Raw genomic sequence first — 19,876 nt, forward strand, 5'->3', positions numbered from 1 at the left:
CACAGAGTTCTTTGTAAATATGTATTTTCTTCCCATACATTCTGTGACATATATCATATTATCCATAGAACTTTGTGATAAGCATTTTAATTACGAAAGTTTTAAAACACATTTATATATATTTAAAAACAAATATGTGCAAAAATGGTGGATCACAAAAACTTTAAAATGAAATAAAATTACCAAAGAGGTTCATGTTTAAACTTATGTGGGTCCCTGCTTTGCTCTCTTCGTAGTGATGCCAGATGTCTCAGCATCATACTGAAGACCCCGTTTCACTGGTCTTACTGGAGTTGACGCTACAAGCAGAATACAGCCGATTAGAAATCAACAACACTGAAAGAATAACAAGCAAGAAGTTTGAAATGTATTTCCCACCCTTACTCCCAGGCCAACAAACATACCACACTGTCTCTCAATGTCCTCCAGCTCTTTCTTTTTCTCCTTCAGTTCTTGCTGCTTTTTCATCATTTCTGGAGACTTCATGATTTTTAAATGATCCTCACGCTCCTTTTCTGCCTTTACCTTCTTCTCCAGAGCCGAGCGGTACTGAATGAGCAGTTCTGTCAGACAAAGCAAGAGAAGTTAAGCACAAACTGACTGAGCAGGACCACGAAAATAAACTTTAAAATATGACTGTGAGGGATGTCACCTGTCTCTTTCTTAACAGTGTAGTACTCCTGTGGGGGTGGGGCTCCAAGCACTTTCAATGTGTTGATCGATGGGGCCTTGTTCTGTGCGCCTCCAAACTTCCCCAAGGAACTGACCATGTCTCCCTGTCTGGTCAGGATGGTGGGACACGGCATCTTATTCTGCACCACCTGTGAGCAGTGGCATGTTTAGAGGAAAAATAACCACCAGCCTGTTAATTTACGGCACGGCTCCAGCGGCTACCATCACTCACCGCCCGTCTGTAGCTGTTTGCAGAGTCCAGGTCATCAATCAGGATAGTCTCTCTGAGGAGGTTTTTAAACACTGCAAAGGAAGCAGGAAACCCTCAGACCGGCTGTGACAAAACTAAACATTCAAAACTTCTTTACTGCTTAAACTACAGAAGAACGTCCACTATCAAAGATTAAAGTAGGATAAAGAGCTTAAGTGAGATGGCTGTAACTTTTTCCCACTAAAGTAAAAACTCCCAAACTACACTTTGGTGGTGAAAGAGGCCCAATTTCTGCCCCAGTGACGGGGGCCCCAGGGAGGAACCCCTCCACGTCTGTGAGGTTGGATCCCAGGTGGAATCATTTACCCATGTCTCAGTGGGAGTAGCGGGGGCTTGAAGGAAATACCCCAACAACAGAAAACACAAAAGACCTGGGAAGCTTCTGGGAAACCACAGAAACCCTGGACTTGTACAATAAATCTGTGATGAAGAACAACAACTAGGCAATGTTACACTGAACACGGGGAATCCATTGGAGGCAGCTCACCGGTGTCGCAGCTCTGCTGGTCTTGGGCGTAAATCAGGAGGTCTCTGGCATAGACCGGGTTCCCAGTGGGCTCAAAGAGCATGCGGCCACCTTGTATGTGTGGCAGCGATCTGTAAGCAATGCAAATCTTAGAGAGGCTGCAGAGATGATCTGACACTTTCAGAGGATTTAGTCCTTTATGTTTTCAGGGTGTGTTTTTCCTACTGTCCCAGGAAATCACTGACAACCAGAGATGAGAGAGCGACTACAGCGAACATCAAGACTGCATTCATTTTTGTCACTGATTAATCTACCCGTTGTTGTTTCAATTCATTGAAAAAAATGTCAGAACATCAGTTTTACACGAGTAAACATACACTTGCTTATCTCTGAGATAGTTAATGAATGGACCTCATACACTCACAAATCAATCGGACGCTTTAGCTTTCTACACCCATGTCCTCTCCACTGTTAGATAATGATGGTTTGGTTGAGCTCTATCTGAAAGTGGGGGGTGTCGGTGACTTCCAGCTGCTGAGAATCATCTTCTTGGCAGCTCCCACTCTGAGCATCGGTGCCAATTGTTCCTCAGATGTTCAGTTCAAAACTGTCTCTGAGCGTCCAAAGAGTGCCAGTTCTGGGTCGGGAGGAATGTTCTAGATCCCAGAGAACCACTGAAATATTTATTTCCTATTACTGAAGTAACTGACTAATACTTTGAGCTTTAAGTTACATTATTGTTGCATGGGTTCATTAGAGCTGAAACGACTGGTCGATCGACTAAGATAATTTACAGCTGTTCTTATGACATACTGTTTAGACATTAACTCAATCCAGTGTCTCATTTGTGATTATTTCCTGCTTTTTGTTCTCTTATGTGGTGATTATTTGAACACTTTAGAGTTTGGGACTGTAGGTGAGACCCTGGGCTTTCAGAAAATTTAATGGGTGTGCAACACAACTAACAGTAAAGTACTGGAGACTCAGACTGCATTACAACACTATATTCTGCAACATAACCAGAAACAGATGCTGTTAATGGGAGGAAAAATACATAATAACATCTAAACTGTACAGATTTTCTAAACGGTTCGTGTGGTGTTCAGTATGTAATTTGTCAAAACTTGTTAAAACATGCAGTACAGCTGGTGTCATCATTTACATGACTGTCACTGACCCACAATGAACCACCACAAAGACCAGCAGGAAGGAAGGTGGTCCGTCACCAAAGGGAACTACTGTGCTTATGAAGTCTTATTTCATAAAGTCAGAACTCACATTTACATTTAATAAGTTTTGGCCCTCGTGGAAGAAGACGCTCTTCCTACTTTTTAATCGCCCACCTCTCAAAGCATGAATGAATCTACGTGATAAATTCCTTTGAACTGAAACTTAGATCATTTGATGGATGAAAGCAGGACTTGCTGCTTAGTTGTTAAACAGTCTGTCCAAGAGGGAGTTGCCACGAGGTCCTTAAATGACTGTTGGTGGAAGGCTTCTGGTATGAGCAGACTTACAAATTAAAGACTATAATCAAGGACACACAGGACTCTCATCAGGAAATCCACTCAGGCACAATAGCAACACTGAGATGAATGATGCTGTGAGTGTGAGCAAGGTGTTAGGATTGACAAACGCACATAAATACAACCTTAAACTGCAGGAGCCCAACTCTCAAACTGAACTTTTTAGTGTCAGCTCTGTTTTTAAAGGATCATCACCGACACAGAAAAAGTACCTCTTGCCCGGTTGCACATACACACTGTCGAGGGCCATGACCTGCTGCCTGCCTTGGGTGATGTCATAGATCCTCCTTGCTGCTTCTGTCGTTTTGGTGATGACACAATCCATGTGGCTCCTGATATACCAGGAGATCATCCACGCAGCTGTGTCATCCTGCACGAAGGCCAAGTGGCCAACCTGCAGTCAAACAGAGAAGAGTAAGACACGCAGCGCTCAGGAATGTAAACCCTGTGACCGTTTCACACTGCGGCCTGTGAGGATACTCTCTTCAGTCCACTTGTTTTCCCTCCACACTCAACTCAATAGCGGCTGTTTTTAAGACACAAGAGCCCTTCTTTCCAATGACATTACCATTCCCAAAACATCCTGCTGCCCCTGAAAGTCATCCCGGATGGAGCAGACTCTTCTGTGAACTCCCAGGATCCTGTTGGCTTCAGCTTTCTTTTCTGCTATCAGTCTGTCAATATCTGGTAACTACAAAGAGGAGAAAATCCACAAATGTCACCTCCCTATAAACAGATCAGAATTTCTACATATACAGAAGTGTACAGTATTAACATCCTGCACATACATGTTGTGTTACATTCACGTTCCTCTGGATCAGCGCGTTTCTCTGTTCATCCTCTTTTCTACTTGCTTCCAGGTAAGAAGCTAGTATGGAAGAAATACTTAGAGTTAAAGACCACTTCAAACACATATTGGCAGACACAAACGTAAAGCACAGACACATGTTTGGCTTCTTTGAAAAGAGTAAAGTGGGTTTCAATGCACAGTCAAATAACACACATACACAATATCATCTTATTTGAAGAAAAAACTTACTGGTCAGCAATGGAAGGAGTTCAGAGCACATAGAAATGTTCTGTTTATATGCAGAAATAGCAGTGATGAGCTCATCTTTCCTCCTGGCTAGTCTAGACACTTTCTGCTGAATCTCCCCATCTACAACAGAAAAGGTGAACAACAGACGCACTTTAAAGGAGTGGTTCAAGAAATAAAGCGTATACCTTTGCAGAGTAACGGGGTCACTTTTTCTAATGAGAAAGGTCGCACACAGAATATTTAAAAAATGTGATGAAGGGAATGATGTGCTGCCATGCTGTGAGCTTGCTGTGAAACGTAGTATGCTATAATCCATGAAGCTGTCCGTGGTGCTGAAGCAGCAGACGGATTTGTACATGTGCGTTTTTCTCTCTAATCTACAGCCTATAGACTCTATCCAGCAGTGTCACCTTCATGATCAAAGTGACAAGCAGGGGGTGTAGATGCAGAGGTGAGGTGCGGGGGCAGGGGGCCATTTCCTCCTCCTGCTCCTTGCTACCCTGACAACTGTTGAAAAGAGCAGGGGAGTCAGTGTAGCTGGTGCAAACACAGCTGGGCGGGTCAATAAACGTAATATGCCTCAGTTTTTTTATTTGCTGTTACATCACATTTGAGGAGGGGCCTCAGGGGCACAGGGGCCAAGTTGAAATACAGTTTCAATCGTACCATTGTAAAAAAAGAAGGGCAGCTCAAAAGGAGTCAGGGGTGCAGAAACCATCGACACTTCGGGTGTGAAGAGGAGGATGTATGAACTGCCGTTCTCCCCGGGGCTGTTCTCCATGACAGCCAGCCTCTGCGCAGAACAAATATACGATTATCATGTGTGTGATGTGCATCATTTGACCCTGACGTGCCAAAATAAAGGTTGCAGTGTGTCCTACGAGAAGCGGTTACTCACAGTGATTTGGGCCTTTCCTTCTACCAAGCTAAACTGACAGCTGTTGGTTCTGCCTTCAAACAGAGGACGGTTTGTGTTGTCTCCACTTGGGTTCTTTATAGAAACCGACACCTTCCCGTTCAGGTCCTGCCCGGTCGGGTTTCCATATGTGTCCTGGAAGCAATCAGGCTGAATATCAGCTGATAAACATCCAAACTACACCTTTAAATTTCATATATATGTGTATAGAAACCAGAAAACTGTTTCTGCTCTCCATTAACGCTTCCAGAGGATATCAGCTCACCATTATCCTCAGAGTCATATTCTCCACCAAGGTTCGGCTGGCAATGTCCTCGCTCAAAGAAACAACTGGGGTCAGTGGCTGAGATTCGGGGCCCAGTCTGACGGGTTGATTGGCCACCACATCTATGGTGATCTGGGAGACAGGAAGCAGTGCCGAGGTTAGTCATGTCTCTCAATGAACAAGCACTGTGCCGTCAAACAGACAACGTGGAGACTCCATACACTCTGTATTTTTAAAAAGTCAACTGTTTGGGTGTATGGAAATAATTCATTAAGGCACTGTGATGTTTTCAGATTTTAGGTTCAACCAACCTGATTACTGAACAGGAAGTTTGTTTTGTCTGTTCGTAGAGAAAACTGGATGGTGTGCACTCCAGCATTTTCTGGGATCTCTTTATCTCTGCAGAGAACGAAAAACAAAAACAACGTTTGCGTGTAATCCACCTACCAGCACCTGTAAAGCTCAGTAATTATCACACTATATCTCCTGTCTTTAATTTGTAAAAAAACAAAACAATTGTACCCAACAGTTTGCCTTCTTATGGTGGTTTAAGCCAAGCGAGCTGTTTCCAGTCTTACTGCCAGTAAGGAAGCAAATAATCATAATTTCCAAACTAAAAATCCTGCAACAGCCCAGAAAGAACAGGATGTGAAAGCATTTTACCTGAAGTGAAAACGGTCATTCTTTTCATTCCCCATGGGCTTGCTGCACCTCAGCTCAGTGGCCTAAACAAGAGAAGTACAAGAATACAAGCCAACAATTAACATGACTTTTAAAGAAAAGCAGAGGAAACCCAGTGACAGTCCCTCAGTCACTCACCGTAGGTGGAGGCGTATTTCCTGCTGGCAGTCCCGACCACAGAAACATGGACACAGCAGCAGGGTTAAAAGTCGTCATCGGGCTTCCTTCATCAGACACCACGGTCACTGAGAAGACTGAACAGACACACGCAGCGGCGCTTAGTTCACAGAGTGAAACAAGAGCTCCACAAACACACAAACAAAGATACAACTGAGATGCAAACCTGGGAATTTTCCTCCAGCAGGACACTTGGCTTTGGTGTCGTACTCCACTGACAGGCTGACAGGTTTGTTGGGATCAGGGATGACGGTGAGATTCACCGGTGGACCATAGATGGGTTTCATGAGGAAGGACCCTACAAACTGCAGCTGATAGTACCCCCTAGTGGACCAATGGAGTAACAACACTCCCATTAGTGTTAGCTGGGACATGTATGCACCATTGAACACATGGACGTCTGATGATATGATCTCTGATTTGGAACTATCATCACATTATGAAGCTAAATAAATGCTCCATTTTCATACAGTATTACAAAGTGACACTCACTTTGGTCCGCTCACCCCGGTAACAGTGAAAGATGCTTTGCTTTCTGTGTTCACGGGTTGTGAAGTAACATCTGTCGTCACCTGAAACAACACCATCTCATTAGATTTCTCCTGTTAGATCATTTTGTACAACTCAAGAGCTCCTGTCATTTCTGACTTTATGCCAGGTGTGAATGGAACAGAGTGTCAGAGTTCAAACCTTCAGCGTCGGAGGTGAAGGCTTCAGCTCTACCACGACCCTCTGGTCTGGAGAGGGGTTTCCCCACTTGTCACACAGTTGGACGACGAATGGTGTGGCGATGCTGCGGCCATTCAACACCTGCAAAGGCTTGTAGATAAAAAACCAAACATGTGCTTTAACAGTTTGCCTTGCTCAATAATACAAATATAACAAAGAGCATCAAAAGCCTTGTACTATTTAAGGCATTTATGCTTTTATTTTGATAATCTTACCTTCTCTGGTTCACTAAGTAGTTTAAGCTGTGCAGGAACTCCAGGGGCCACTTTGAGGAGAACTCGGTCCACATAGTCCATGTATGTGAAGCACATCTCTCTGGAGCCAGGAGACCCAGACAGGAACTGGACCCCCGATACCAGAACAGAGCTGCTGCTCTCCTGATGTCCACACATACAGTGATGATAAACTCAGTAAATCTACACAGTCAAGTTTATTGAATCTCTTGTTTCAAGTCACACTGAGATCAAAATGTATTCTTCAACAAAGACCTGTGCGACAAATTAAAGAGGAAACAAGTATACTGTTTAAAAGTCTTAAAGAATAAAGATGTTTTTGCATTAGCACTGATGGATTTACATGTCATTAGCATTTTAATGTTGTGGCTGATATTTTCCAGTGTTTTTCAGTATAGTTCCAGTGTAGTTGCCTTTAACTTAAAATCCCACAACAATTTGCTGTATAACAAGATGTATTTTATTGAGCTGCAAGTGGATGAAGTTTTTAAAGAAAAAAAGCACCAAAAATGTAGTTCTATGTTCTCAAATGTGAGAATTTGCTCATTTTCTTACATTTTAGTAAACTGAATATTTTAGGGTTTTGGAAATTATAATGGCCATTTTTCACAAATGATTGATTGACTGACTGATTGAGAAAATAAGCATCAGATTAAACAATAATGAAAGTAATTGTTAGTTGCAGCCTTTATATTTTATTTTATTTTATTCTGCAAAGTAACAAGTAGCCAAAGCTGTACAATACTGGAAACGTAGGGCAGCAAAAAGTACATTTGCCCTCTGAAATACAGTGAAGTACTACAGCTGCAAAAAATGGACTAGAATGAGGAAAGATGCATCTCAGTTACAGCTGCAAAACAAATGAATCAATCAATTGAGCAGCAAAATGGTCATATTTGCTGCTGTACATCCTCCAGCTGTGTAGGAGGGAACACGGTCTTCTCATGAGTGCATATTCAACTGCTGGCCTTCAACAACAAAGCCCTTACACTGCCTGCAAATTTATAAGGGATGGAAATTTCCAGGCAATAAATCAAAGATCATCCATTTCTTAGCGCTACAAAGGCACATTCCCTCTGTCAGGAATGCGTCTGATGGTGCCCAAGCAGAGAAGGACTGTTTGCTGTCTATTCGGAGGAAGTCTTCTTTAAAGGGACAGTTCACCCCAGAATCAAATGTACGCATTTTAATTCTCCCACCTGAAACGTAAAGCTGATGGCTGATTCGTCCAGGCCCTCAGCTTCCACACTCATGTGGTTCACACTGGTGGACGTAAGCGCACTGGTTACATTGTCGTACTGGTCCACAAGCTGCAAGCCTGTATAAGGAAAAAGAGGGGATTCGTCTCGTGTGCAAACACATCCTCAAAAATCTGGTTTTTGGGTGATTAGGTTCATACTCACATATATCTTCAGGTAGGGTTTCACCGAGCTTTACTGAGCTTTGAGGCAGAATTGCTTTCAGCCGTGTTGGTTCATCCGGACGAGGACTACAAACAAAACAAGCAAGGATGCTGACTTTGAAAGATGGAAGTCAGGATATGAAAGGAAAAGTTCAACATTTTTGGAAATATACTTTATGCTTTCTTGAGAGTTAGATGAGAAAATCAATACCACTCTCATTTCTGTCTGTTAAATATACCGCAGAAAGTTAGCATAGCTTAGCATAAAGACTGGAACTACTGGGCAAACTGTTAGCCTGTCGTTCAGTTTCTGTACATCTTAAACAAAGGAAGTACAATGCGTTAGCTAGTGAGCTTTAGAAGTGCTAGCAGGTAGACCTTTATTAACCTTCTGACAGAGCCAGGCTAGCTGTTTGTATTTCCAGTCTTTATGCTCAGGTAAGCTAAGCTAAGCTAAGCTATCAGGCTGCTTGCTGTAGCTTGATATTTATCTTCCAGACATGAGAGCATCTATCTTTTCATGTAACTCTTGCCAAGACAGTGAATAAACATATTTCCCAATATGAACTCTTCCCTGTAAGCTTGCAAACACTGAACCACACTTTGAATCGGGTATGTGTCTTACACTATGGTAAAGGAGACAGACACACTCTGGTCTTGGTAGGACACCTGATAGAAGTGCTCATCGGCCACCTGTATGGGCACCTGTATATCAGGCAGCTTCCCCTGGGCCAAATCTTCCAGATTTACGTCTCCCGTCCAGTTGACCTTGAACAGTTGAGCATGAACAGTGAAAAATCAGCAAAAAGCTGGGAAGAGTTCAAACACAACGACTCCTAAATGATTGATTTACCGCAACAAGTGGTGTGTTTTACTGATCATCACAGACACAAACCACTGGAATCTCTCCAGCGGAAAAAATATCTGACATTTACAAAACCAGAATCTGTATGACAGGACAGGATACAGTAAACACAGCAGGAAGAAAACACATGATAAATGCCTTTATCACACCTTTATCTTGGAGGCTATTTCGGGACTGAGAGGTACTTCTCTACCGGCCTCATCATACAGCTTGTAGAACAGGTTCTCCAGCAAGTCTCCAGCCTGCCATTCTATCTTTTCCTTGTTCCTCAGGACCAGATTCTCATCACTCTCACTGTAGACGTCCATCAGGGAGACTCTGGTGCTGGGCAACACCTTCAGCTGCCTCACAACTGGGGCAACGTTTTTGTGACTCTGGTGGGAAAACAACGACGGGGTGAAGACATCAAGATCAAAGTTTTATTCAGAGAATGTTCTACTGAGCACAATCTGGCTTTGTTTTTTACTTACATGCATGTCAAACTGAACTTTGAGCTTTTGTGCTTCTCCCTTGATTAATTTCAAGTTTATGGGCTTTGTCACAAGGTGTCCAGCTCCAGTGCTGCTGCAGTCAACCGCCACCAGCGGAAGCCCCTGAACCTGAATGAAAAATATATTATTATTGTTATATGCTGTTAAATTAGAAGAAACAGGCGGAAAAGAATAGGTCCAAAAAGATGAGAACACTACCATAAACATGTTTTATTACATCGAGGAAAAAAAGGAACCAAGGCAAAATCTTATTAAGGAAAAGCAGAAAAGACTGTTGAGGTTTCTGCAGATTAAACCAAAATGTATCTTACAAAAACAAAGCAAACAAAGCGTCTTGAGTTATGGATTACTTATTTGAAGTCGTGAGATTTAAACCCTAATAACAGGGATTCTGACCACATGTTTTTTCTCAATGTGGAGTGATGAGACCTTGTTTTCCCTTTCTTCCAGTAAGATGATGACTAAGAGAAATTTTAACGGTTGCCGCAGGGAGTTTTTCTTTAGCTGGTAAACAGGATGAAGTGTTATGTAAGAGCGCTTCAATTCTCATGAGACAGACATGCTGAAACAGATTAATTAAAATACTGCTGCTCAGTCAGGTTTCTCATGCGAAGGTTTGTCTGGAACACATGTTTCTGTGTCAGTGCGTCCAACATGGTCTGCTCGGTCAAAATGCTCCTTTTACTGTTGGTCAGGTGAGTTTAAACACATCTGACGGCTTCCCAGCTGCTGCACATCCATACCTGGCAGCGAACTGTCTGTCTGGGGTGAGCGGTGATGTTTCCAGCCTCGTCGTGAATTTTGATATCGAACAAGGCAGTGTTTCCATTCTCTACTGTGATTGGACTGTCTTCAGGCGTCACATGGAGGGAATGTGGCTTACCTGGAAAACATCATCATGCAGCTAAACTGTGATTATATTGATTATATTACAAGATGCTAAAAAAACAGAAAAATATCCATCACAAATTCTCAGATCCCAAAGTGACAATTCAAATTGCTTATTTTGATCAATCAACAATCCAAACCTTAAATATATTTCACTTGCAATAACAAAACAGGGAACGAAAGTCGATTCTAACATTTGAGAAGCTGAAATCATTGAAAAAAAACAAGTTGCTTTAACCATTAATCGATTAATCTTCTGTCAATCGATCATGTGAGTAATTGCTTCAGCTCTAAAAACCAAACAAAATAACCCAGCTTCGTGTCAATAAATCACAATAATTTCAAGCATTTATCCAATCAGGGTCACTGAAAGGACAATATGCACTTCTCACTGATTGTTCTGAATGAATGAACACATGCAGCCTCACCTGGAAGAAGAACAATGTTGACACTCTGTGTGTCTTTTTTCAAGCCAGGCAGGGTCACTTTCAGCTCGTATGGCTGCAGAATAAAACACAGGATGGGCACAAATAAACATAAATATGCCCACTGTTATTACTATTATTGCATAATTACACTTCCATCAACCTTTCTGGTAAATAGTCCCAGGACAGACATGCATGCACCAGATAGAAAAACTAATGATAATAATAATAATCACAGTATGAACAAATTATGATGACAGAATTACAGATTCAAGAAACCGTCTTCTGAGCGGAGAGCATATTTTTTCTAACCTTCGAACGCTGGGAACTCAGGACTTTTCCTCTTAATTTGACACTTCTGATGGTGAACGATGTCCCACTGCTGTCCACTGTCTCGTAACACAGGTCCAGGTCACTAAATAATAACAATGATTATGACAACAGGGTCAGCGCTAACTCCCACATCTGGCCAATGAAAGACATGATCAGATATATGATTAAACTCGTGGCCGAAGACACATTCATACAAATCAGTGACAGGTTTGTGCTGTTAGATGAAAACCAGGTCAGTATTTCAAGAAGGAAAATATACATAAAATTAACATTTCAAATAACGGCAGAAACAGAAGCGAAGTGGAGTGACTCACCTGCATTTGAGTACAGGCTTGAGGTTGGGAGGAGGCATCGTCCGGTGGTCATGAGCGTCTTTCATCAGCAGAGGAATGTCGAACGGCACTCCTACTTGAAGAGTGGAGCTCAGCTCGCTGATAACGAAACTCTCAGCGTTACCCTCTGAGCGGGATAAAGACGCCGTGTGGTTAGTGCGTTCAGACAGGATGATACAGTACATACGGCTGCACAGGCTTGTTCTGTTCCCTACCTTTGATGGTGAAACTGAGTTTGTAGCTTGGAAGCGCTCTGCCTCCAAACACGGTATCATTAGTTTCACTTATGGTCGTTTTCAGAGTCATGGTATACTTCCCCAGCTGGGTCAGAGTCTCTGTCAAAGAGGAGATGCTTCAAAATTGATGCATAATCTTTCAACAGACAAAATCAGGACATCCAAGAAGTAATGAAGAATGAAAAAGTTGATAAATTAAAAGAAATGTACCAAGTTTTTTGAACCAGAATCCGTACTTTGTTGGCTTCGGGGCAATGTAAGAGACAATGTCTCGGTCTTGCTGAGGACCTACGTATGCAAGGCAAATAGAGTTTATAACAACACAGAGAAAAACTACAACTACTGCAAGCTGTATACCAAGAAGCCGAAGAGCTAAAACAAAACAGAGCTGGAAAAAAGTTAAGTGGCAAAAACTTCCTTTGGTCGTTTCACAAATTAAAAATTCTCTAGTTTCAACTTTTCAAATGTGATGACTTGCAGCTTTTTTGTTGTCTTTAACAGTAAACTGCATATTATGGGGTTTTAGACCAAAACTAGCAAATTGACTCCAACAACTTGTGCTCTGGGAAATTGTAAGAAGCATTTTTCACTATCTAATGGGCTAAATGATCTTACCAACATGCTGCACGATTTTAAACTCAACAGCCAGTTTTTTTACTGCTCCCTTGCCCACTGACGGCATCCTGGATATCGACTCTTCTCTCCTGTTTAGAATTTCGATTTTGAGGGGCCCTGAAGTCACGTGAAAGAGAAAACATAAAACAGCTTGGTCTCCATGAAAAAGGCCATTTTTAACATTATAATGTTTCTATGCACACTAATGACTGGTATGTGAACCCATGTGGTGTACAAACAATGCAACACTTACCAAACTGGGTCCCAGCTGGACGGATGGCATTCTGTGGCCAGGGGTTACCCTCTGGCCAGTCCACTGTAAGTTTATCTGGAAGCCTGGAATGAACAAATGCAATTTACCTTAGCTGGAAATGGCTTAAACTACAATATCAAGTCAGGGTGAGGTGAACCATCTTTCAAGTGATTCATTCTTCACTACTTAACTACATCTAATACTGGAGATAACTGAGCAGTACAAGGGTCTATATGCTCTTGCTTTGCTTAAGAAATGTGTTGTATATTCCAGATTAAATGCTAACAGTATGGGAGCATTTCCCCTAACTGCTTACTCACCTGGCAAAGTCAGTGTCGATGTTTTTCTGGATGGCTTCATCAGTGGCGGTTTGGTCAATCTTGGAGATGGGTATGATCTTGGTCTCGTCATAGAATGCTCTGGGTTCCTAACAAGCAGATTAGCTTATCATTTTCATGCTGGACCAGTGAACTAAATGGCTTAAAATAAAGACACAGTGAGATAGAGAGATAGAGAAAGGACTGACATGTGAGAAAACGTATTAAAACACATCCTTACCAGACACACTTCCACCTGTCCTCCCGTGGCAAAGAGATCATCTTTGTGCTCTCTTTGGTGCTCTCGATGCAGCAAAAAGCGAACCACTTTGCCATACAGAAGGCGGTGTGTTTTCACAGACTTCATCTGCACAAAGAAGCTTCTAGCCATCAATAAAGAATAATACCAATATACTGTAAAACAAATGCGCTGACAGAAACAAAGACAGATACCCACCAGTTGGCCTGCTCTGTATGTTTTCCCGTCCCATTCGATGGAGGAAAATATAGCCCAGTAATGCTGGATTTTCTTCGGCACATCTGTTCGAATTACGGTCTCCTTGTAGCCCTTGAACTTAATTTGCTTGTCATATTTGTCATGACAGCTTTGCAGCCACTGTGTGAACTCCTTTTTAATGTCGCCTCTTTGTCTCTGGAGACATGGAAATTAAAAAAAACCTCAGCAGAGCTTGGTGTTTCCTTCCTAGTTCTCAAAGAAAGCTTTAAGTCTGAGATTATGACCCTCAGTAAAGGACGAGACTCCAAAAATGAGTTCTAATTCTGCTAACATTGGTGCTAACACAAGCATCTTGTTTAGGGAAGGATGCAGTGGAGGACCTGCTCTCTTTAGCTGAGCTTTTCTCCCTGATTCACTCACACCAATGCACTAATGTAATAATGTACCACAGTTACTAAATAATTGTAAAACAAACTGTAAAAACTGCTGTCACTGAAAATAACTGGTCTTTTCCTGTGGACATTTCAAATGATGAATATTAAAAACATCAACAGCAATAACAGAATCAGCTTGTATTTCTTTATGTAGTAGCAATCTCAAAAACTCTTCACTGTGAGTCTGCAGTTTGTTCTACTCATCAAAAAAAGTTTACATATGGCCACCTGTCCATTAACGACGCGTGTGAAGTGTGTAGTGTCCTTGTTCTTCAGTTTCAGCTCCAGTTCCATGAAGGTGAGCTTGTTCGTGCTGACCTTGAATCTGTCGTCAGCAAAAAGCACCCCTGAAATGCGACTGTAACACTCTGCAAGGTCTTTCTCTTTAGTATGCCAAGTGCACCACTCAAACCTGTAACAAATGGACAGAACAAAGAGGCAGCAAAAATGTAAGAAGACCAACATACCACTGATTTGGCTCAGCTCAGCAGTAAGAGCCGTCTCTTTCAAACGGCTCTTCATTCAGCAGTACTTTAAGAATTCAGCCACATTTATCACTGTTTTGACCTATGATTGGTATGAGTGCAGTTCCTATCCTTTGGCCCAGCCAGTCACGTCCTGGAGTCTCTGCCAGTTGCTCCATTGTGATGATTAGTCTTTTTGCTAAGCTAAACTAATCACTTTCAGCAAAAGCAAATCAGCGCATTTCCCTTGTAACTCTTACAAAAGACGAGCCAAACTGCATAAACTTTTGCAACCATAGAATTAAGGTACCTCCTTAAAAAAATGCACTTACTCAGACACAGTGGTGTAAGGTATGAGCCGTCCATTCCAGAAACAGACAAATATTGGCCTTTTCCCTCTTGCCTGATCCTGGACTCTAGGCTCATGAGTGTCATCATCATCATCTTCATCCTGAGACGCTGATCGACACAGAATCAAAATAAAATCCACAATTTTAATCCAACGCTGTCATACGTCATGAAGCAAAATATTCAGTATTTTAGAGTTTGAATACCTTGCACAGCGTTAGGGTCTTTAGGGTAAGTCTCCTTGTCGTAGAGGAAGGGATGATACCGAATGAGTCCCTCTACTGTCCCATCGTCATCAGTGGTGGCCTTAAACTCAAATGTGTCTACAGCAGTATTAATGAACAGGGTCTCCATGTCATCGTCAACCTCCCTAAGGCTCATCACACGGGGACAAACGGAGGGTTTCTCCCGCAAAGTGATCTGATGGAAAGAGAAAAGTCAAATGATAGTACCAACTGAAACAGGCTGCATTACGAAGTCGCTCTCATTAACGATTAAAGCTTTAAAGACCAGCAGCCTCACCTGAATGTCAATTTTAGGGAGATCAGTTTGGTTTGCAGCGTTGCTCTTCCTGATGTTTCCATTGACTCCATGAATGTAATAGTGATATATGTGCCTGAAATATGGACAATTTTTTTTTTTTTTTTTTTTTGAATGGAACCAGTCACAGCTGACGTCTTGGGACTTGTCAAAGAGTATTGAGGACATATCTTATGCCGTGGGAGAATGAACTCACGCTAGCTGTCTGGTCCACACATTATAATGTTGTTTCAGGAAGGTGATATGCTCAGGCAGGACTCCCGTGATGACTACGGCTGTGAAGCTTTCCTTGCCGCATTCCTCGGCGATGAGGGCATGGAGGAAGCGCTCATCACCTCTCTTCACATGTGAGAAGTCACCTGGCTGCAGGAGGAGGATGAACCATCACACAGAGGACAGACAGCAGAGATGTTAGCACAGAGAACTCCAGACTGCCTGTTACAGACCGTGATCACCTTGTTTTGAAGTTACTAGTGTGCATTTACTTACAGAGGCTTTTCAGTAAAAGCGCTTACCTTTCTGTTTCTGATGGTTCCGCTGTAAACATCCTCTTTGTTTTTCGCTTTTCTCTCAAATTCGTCTTTTGACAGAACCAGCTCATGGACATCTGGGGAGCCCACTGGTTTACTGATAATCTAATGAACAAAGCGAACCAAACCATTCTTATTTTTTGCTTATTTATTTGAACGAGGCAAAGCAGGGCTTTAAAAAACTGTAGCAACCAGCTGCTAGATGGTAAGCATGCATGCAAGAGGAGTAACTGTGAATGCGATGAGTCCTACTAATTCTTACCCTGGTTGAATCTCCAATGTAGAAAACAGCCTGTTTGCCTCCAACTCCAAAGTAGGATATATCGCTGTTGAGACTACGAGGGACAGGATCAGGCCGGACATACCGCTCTTGTTTACTGCAGTGAAGACAAAAATAAAGCAGACATGTCACCAAATTTTGGCCATTCAAAACTGAAAGACAACACACTGAAAGCACACCTTGGACAATCATGGCTAATGTGAAACTAGAGAGTAAAGCACACCAACCTTGCAAATTTGCTGTTTTCTCTGGAAAATTTAGAGAGTCTGTACACTGCCCAGTTACCGAGCTGTTTGGAGGTCATCCCACACCCGTTATCCAAAACAATCACTGCAGGTTTCCCAAGAGCTTCATCAAACAGCTGGAAAACCAAAAGAAGGGACTCTTACAGATTTAGAGGCACTGACTGTTTGAACTGTCTGTTGACAAGACATTACTGTCCAGACAACATGACAAACAAATATTTGGTTATCTCTAAATGATATGCAGCTGCAGGACCAACCATCTGTATCTCTATCGACCTCAATCCTTTGTTTTTAGCTGTGGCCGAAAGAGAGTTGTCGATAAGCTCAGCGAGTGCATACGCTGGAAAAGAATAACAAAAAGGCAACAAGTTCTGAGTAATGATATACAGCTTAATCTTCCTTCCCCATCTCAAGCATGCCAGTTTGATCATGTAAGAACTTACGCAGTGAGTTCTGGCCCTCGCTAGCGTAGTACTCATACGTGCCGCTTTTGATCAACGTATCGTAATGAGGAATAAAGTTGATGTGTTCCTTCGTTGCCACTGACAGAGCTTGATTTTCCTGTTGCAACAAGTACAGGGTGCTGCCATTCTCAAGCTCCTCTACAAAAAAATAAAAACGGAAAACAACTATTTTATAAATCACAGCAAATTCATAACAGTCTCAATGAGAGGTCAGAAAAACTTGGGTTACAGATGATGACATTTACAGGACAAATTTTTGTTAGTTTAAAATGTATTTGTATATTTTATTCATCTAAAATTTATGGAAACACATTGTTTACTTTAGCACCAACAAGAACTGATTAACTCACCGAATTTGTCAAAATCCAGGACTGTTCTGTCAGTCGTGACCAACACAAATGTTTCATGTGGACGGATTGCAAATACCTGTAAAAAACAGAAAAAAGGCTGAAAATTAGTGTTAATTATTACTTTTTTGTTTCTCTCCTTTATTAGAGCTGAAACAATCAGTTGATTTGATGGTGAGTTGATCACCAGAAAAACAACTGACGGCAAGTTTGATTCATCATCAATAATCAATTAATTGAGTGAGTGAGTGAGTAGGTAGGTAGGTACTTTATCAATCCCAAACTGGGAAACTCGTGTTACAGCAGCAGGTCATCCCGGCACTGCACAGGAACATTGCAGGGCTGTGAACCAAATCTTTCTGCTTTCAGGTCTCTGGTGATCTCTGCTCTGAGTCTCATATACCACTGTTGATGTCCTCCCTGTGTGGCACACAAGGCACAATCCAGTCTGTGGACTCAATGCAGGCCTGCAGGGCCTCATTTGCCTGTTTTCCATACGGATGTGCTGGCTTGGCTTGACTTGGTTTGACTTGGCACGTTAACCCAGTGTGGCAGAGATTTGCATCTCCATAACAACAGGGCAACCTGCCACAAGGTGTGTCTTTAACTGAAAACAGTCTTGCCTTTAGTTGATGACATTGAAAAGCGGTATCCTCCCTTGTGCTGGTTTAATAGTGCACTGTGCAACGGTTGTTGGTAGCCAGCTACTTCATGGATTTTCAGCCTGTTGTTTCAGTTTTGCTTGGCATCGACCGCTTCATCAGTTTCAGCCTCGGGCAGTGGCAGCAGAGGCTGTATTTTTTTTCCCGTTCAAAACCACAATATGTCGATATATGCTGTAATGTAACATGCTAATGAAACTTTTGGTCAAGCCTCCATTGACTAACAACTTGTAAACTGAATCTCAAACTGAGTTATTCATGCAGAGTTAGCTAACTTAGCCTTATACTAGCTGAACCGTTTTTTCCTCTGTTTCTCTCTTTTTCATGCTGATGTCATGAGGTTGTGCTCTGCATGCTACGGCTGTGTAATAACTGTATTATTTCATACGTAACGTGAGGTTTTATTGTGGTTATGTGAATTTTAATTTGCATTTTTTTTTTGTAGAGTGGTGGAGAGTTGCAGTGTGGCTCGGTGTGTGTGATGCCATAGACGCTCAACCCCAGTGTGTGTCTCACTTCCTAACTACATAACATAACGCAGAAAAAAAGCTGCTACAATGGCATCCTCATAGGGAGTCTCTGCGTAGTTACACTCACTCGAGGGACAGCTGCACCTGAGTATTGGCACAGTATCAGCGCCGGCTGAAGTCAGCCTTTCTGTATCACTTCAGTGTGGGTCAACCAAAAATCATTCATAACATTACCGTGAGTTTAATTAAGTGAATGTGGCAAACCAGATTTGCTCCTTTTACCAGTTTCGCTTCCTTGAGGGGAATAAATGAAGCATAACGTGTCTACACCCACTTTAACAGAACAGCCCTGCACGACATCCTCGCTTCATGAAGGCTGTAGCGTCCATGTCATCAGTGTTTCAGTTGGTCGAGCTTAGATTTACTTACCGTGTATCAATTGACCTAATTAGAAACACGTGAGAATATTATGGCCTTGACAGAAGAATAATTCATTGCAGGACTGTTGTATTAGACTGCAGTATAAAGTGGAAACTGAGTGTATAAGGTCTCCTCAGAAACCAGAGTTATAATAACCACCAATAGAAATGGTTCTGAACAAGTTGTCTGTTGACAGGTGTAACAATAAGAGAGGAAGACATTTTGTTTGTTCCTCTAACAGGTCATGGATTGTTGAGAGGGACAAATTTATAGTTTTACATATTTCTTATCAATATATATTTATCCCAGTGACGTTACACTGAGCTGCATGTTGATTAGTAAATTAGTTGACAGACAATTTGTCATATTTTGGGCTAATTTGTTGTTTTCTGAGGACTGCATATAGCCTAACGGTCGGTGTTACCTGTGTCAACTGAAAATATAAATTAAGACCACAAAGTAAAATTAAAACTAAAATTGCTCTAACGTTCATAAAACTGAATTTAAGATATGTTAGAACTTTAAACCGCCCTCGGAAACAGTCAGATGCTTCACACCAAAGTGAAGTTAGCCAACATTACCTTGTAAAGAAGTCGAAGAAAGCCGTTGAAGTCCAGGCCGTTTGTTTCCAGCCATCTCTCTGCCGACTCTCCATTAGCGTAGCGGCAGTCGTAAACACAGACCGTCTTGCGGACTTCTTCCCGCATGGAGGATGCAGGGTGACGCTGAGCGCCCGAACAAAACATCTTCTCAGCTCCAAAGTACAATTTTTCTGGCTGGCTAAACTATATTCACGTTAATGCCTCCGTCGCAACTGATAAATCATCCTCTGCGTTCTGTCTTTCTGCTGTCTAACTACATTCTGCGGAGTTACTTTTACCTTCTCGCGCATTTGTTTCTACAGAAAGCCGCTAGGGACAAACGTGTGAGTCTGCGAAACACGGGAGTGTAACAGGAACTACTGATGGGAATTCAACTCATTTTAATGAATATGATCATTTGGCTCTGCTCAGCACAAACGGCTCATTTAGTACCACTTCTGGCTTTGACTTATGATCGATATGTGTGCTCATATAGCACTTA

At 42.1% G+C, this 19,876-nt stretch overlaps 1 protein-coding gene across 1 annotated transcript; it reads right to left on the minus strand.

Moving 5' to 3' along the window:
- Nucleotides 1-13: 13 nt before the first annotated feature.
- On the minus strand, nucleotides 14-19,692 carry smchd1 (structural maintenance of chromosomes flexible hinge domain containing 1). Its single transcript, XM_076761787.1, has 47 exons — nucleotides 19,375-19,692; nucleotides 17,245-17,320; nucleotides 16,874-17,032; nucleotides 16,688-16,770; nucleotides 16,413-16,546; nucleotides 16,168-16,282; nucleotides 15,891-16,010; nucleotides 15,572-15,738; nucleotides 15,358-15,451; nucleotides 15,042-15,255; nucleotides 14,820-14,946; nucleotides 14,252-14,435; nucleotides 13,590-13,784; nucleotides 13,374-13,499; nucleotides 13,136-13,242; nucleotides 12,816-12,898; nucleotides 12,563-12,679; nucleotides 12,158-12,235; nucleotides 11,927-12,046; nucleotides 11,694-11,838; nucleotides 11,359-11,461; nucleotides 11,050-11,122; nucleotides 10,477-10,616; nucleotides 9,713-9,841; nucleotides 9,392-9,616; nucleotides 9,003-9,145; nucleotides 8,379-8,464; nucleotides 8,175-8,293; nucleotides 6,958-7,119; nucleotides 6,704-6,832; nucleotides 6,506-6,585; nucleotides 6,180-6,337; nucleotides 5,975-6,090; nucleotides 5,819-5,880; nucleotides 5,467-5,554; nucleotides 5,156-5,287; nucleotides 4,873-5,025; nucleotides 4,641-4,767; nucleotides 3,975-4,094; nucleotides 3,724-3,803; nucleotides 3,504-3,626; nucleotides 3,148-3,329; nucleotides 1,431-1,540; nucleotides 905-975; nucleotides 653-821; nucleotides 405-563; nucleotides 14-299 (listed from the first exon to the last, which is right to left on the minus strand). The coding sequence occupies exons 1-47, from the start codon at nucleotides 19,537-19,539 to the stop codon at nucleotides 205-207; spliced, it is 5,943 nt and encodes a 1,980-aa protein (XP_076617902.1). The 5' UTR covers nucleotides 19,540-19,692; the 3' UTR covers nucleotides 14-204.
- Nucleotides 19,693-19,876: the final 184 nt, after the last annotated feature.

The sequence above is a fragment of the Chaetodon auriga genome, chromosome 21 (assembly GCF_051107435.1).
Source record: "Chaetodon auriga isolate fChaAug3 chromosome 21, fChaAug3.hap1, whole genome shotgun sequence".
Taxonomy (NCBI): domain Eukaryota; kingdom Metazoa; phylum Chordata; class Actinopteri; order Chaetodontiformes; family Chaetodontidae; genus Chaetodon; species Chaetodon auriga.

Excerpts from the sequence above, each read along its gene's own strand:
- smchd1 (XM_076761787.1), bottom strand. The coding sequence starts at position 19,539 with ATGTTTTGTTCGGGCGCTCAGCGTCACCCTGCATCCTCCATGCGGGAA. Across the intron at positions 15,256-15,357 it reads TCCCTAAAATTGACATTCAG|ATCACTTTGCGGGAGAAACC; the intron begins GTGAGGCTGCTG and ends TCTTTCCATCAG. Across the intron at positions 8,465-9,002 it reads TCTGTCTCCTTTACCATAGT|TCCTCGTCCGGATGAACCAA; the intron begins GTAAGACACATA and ends TTTTGTTTGTAG.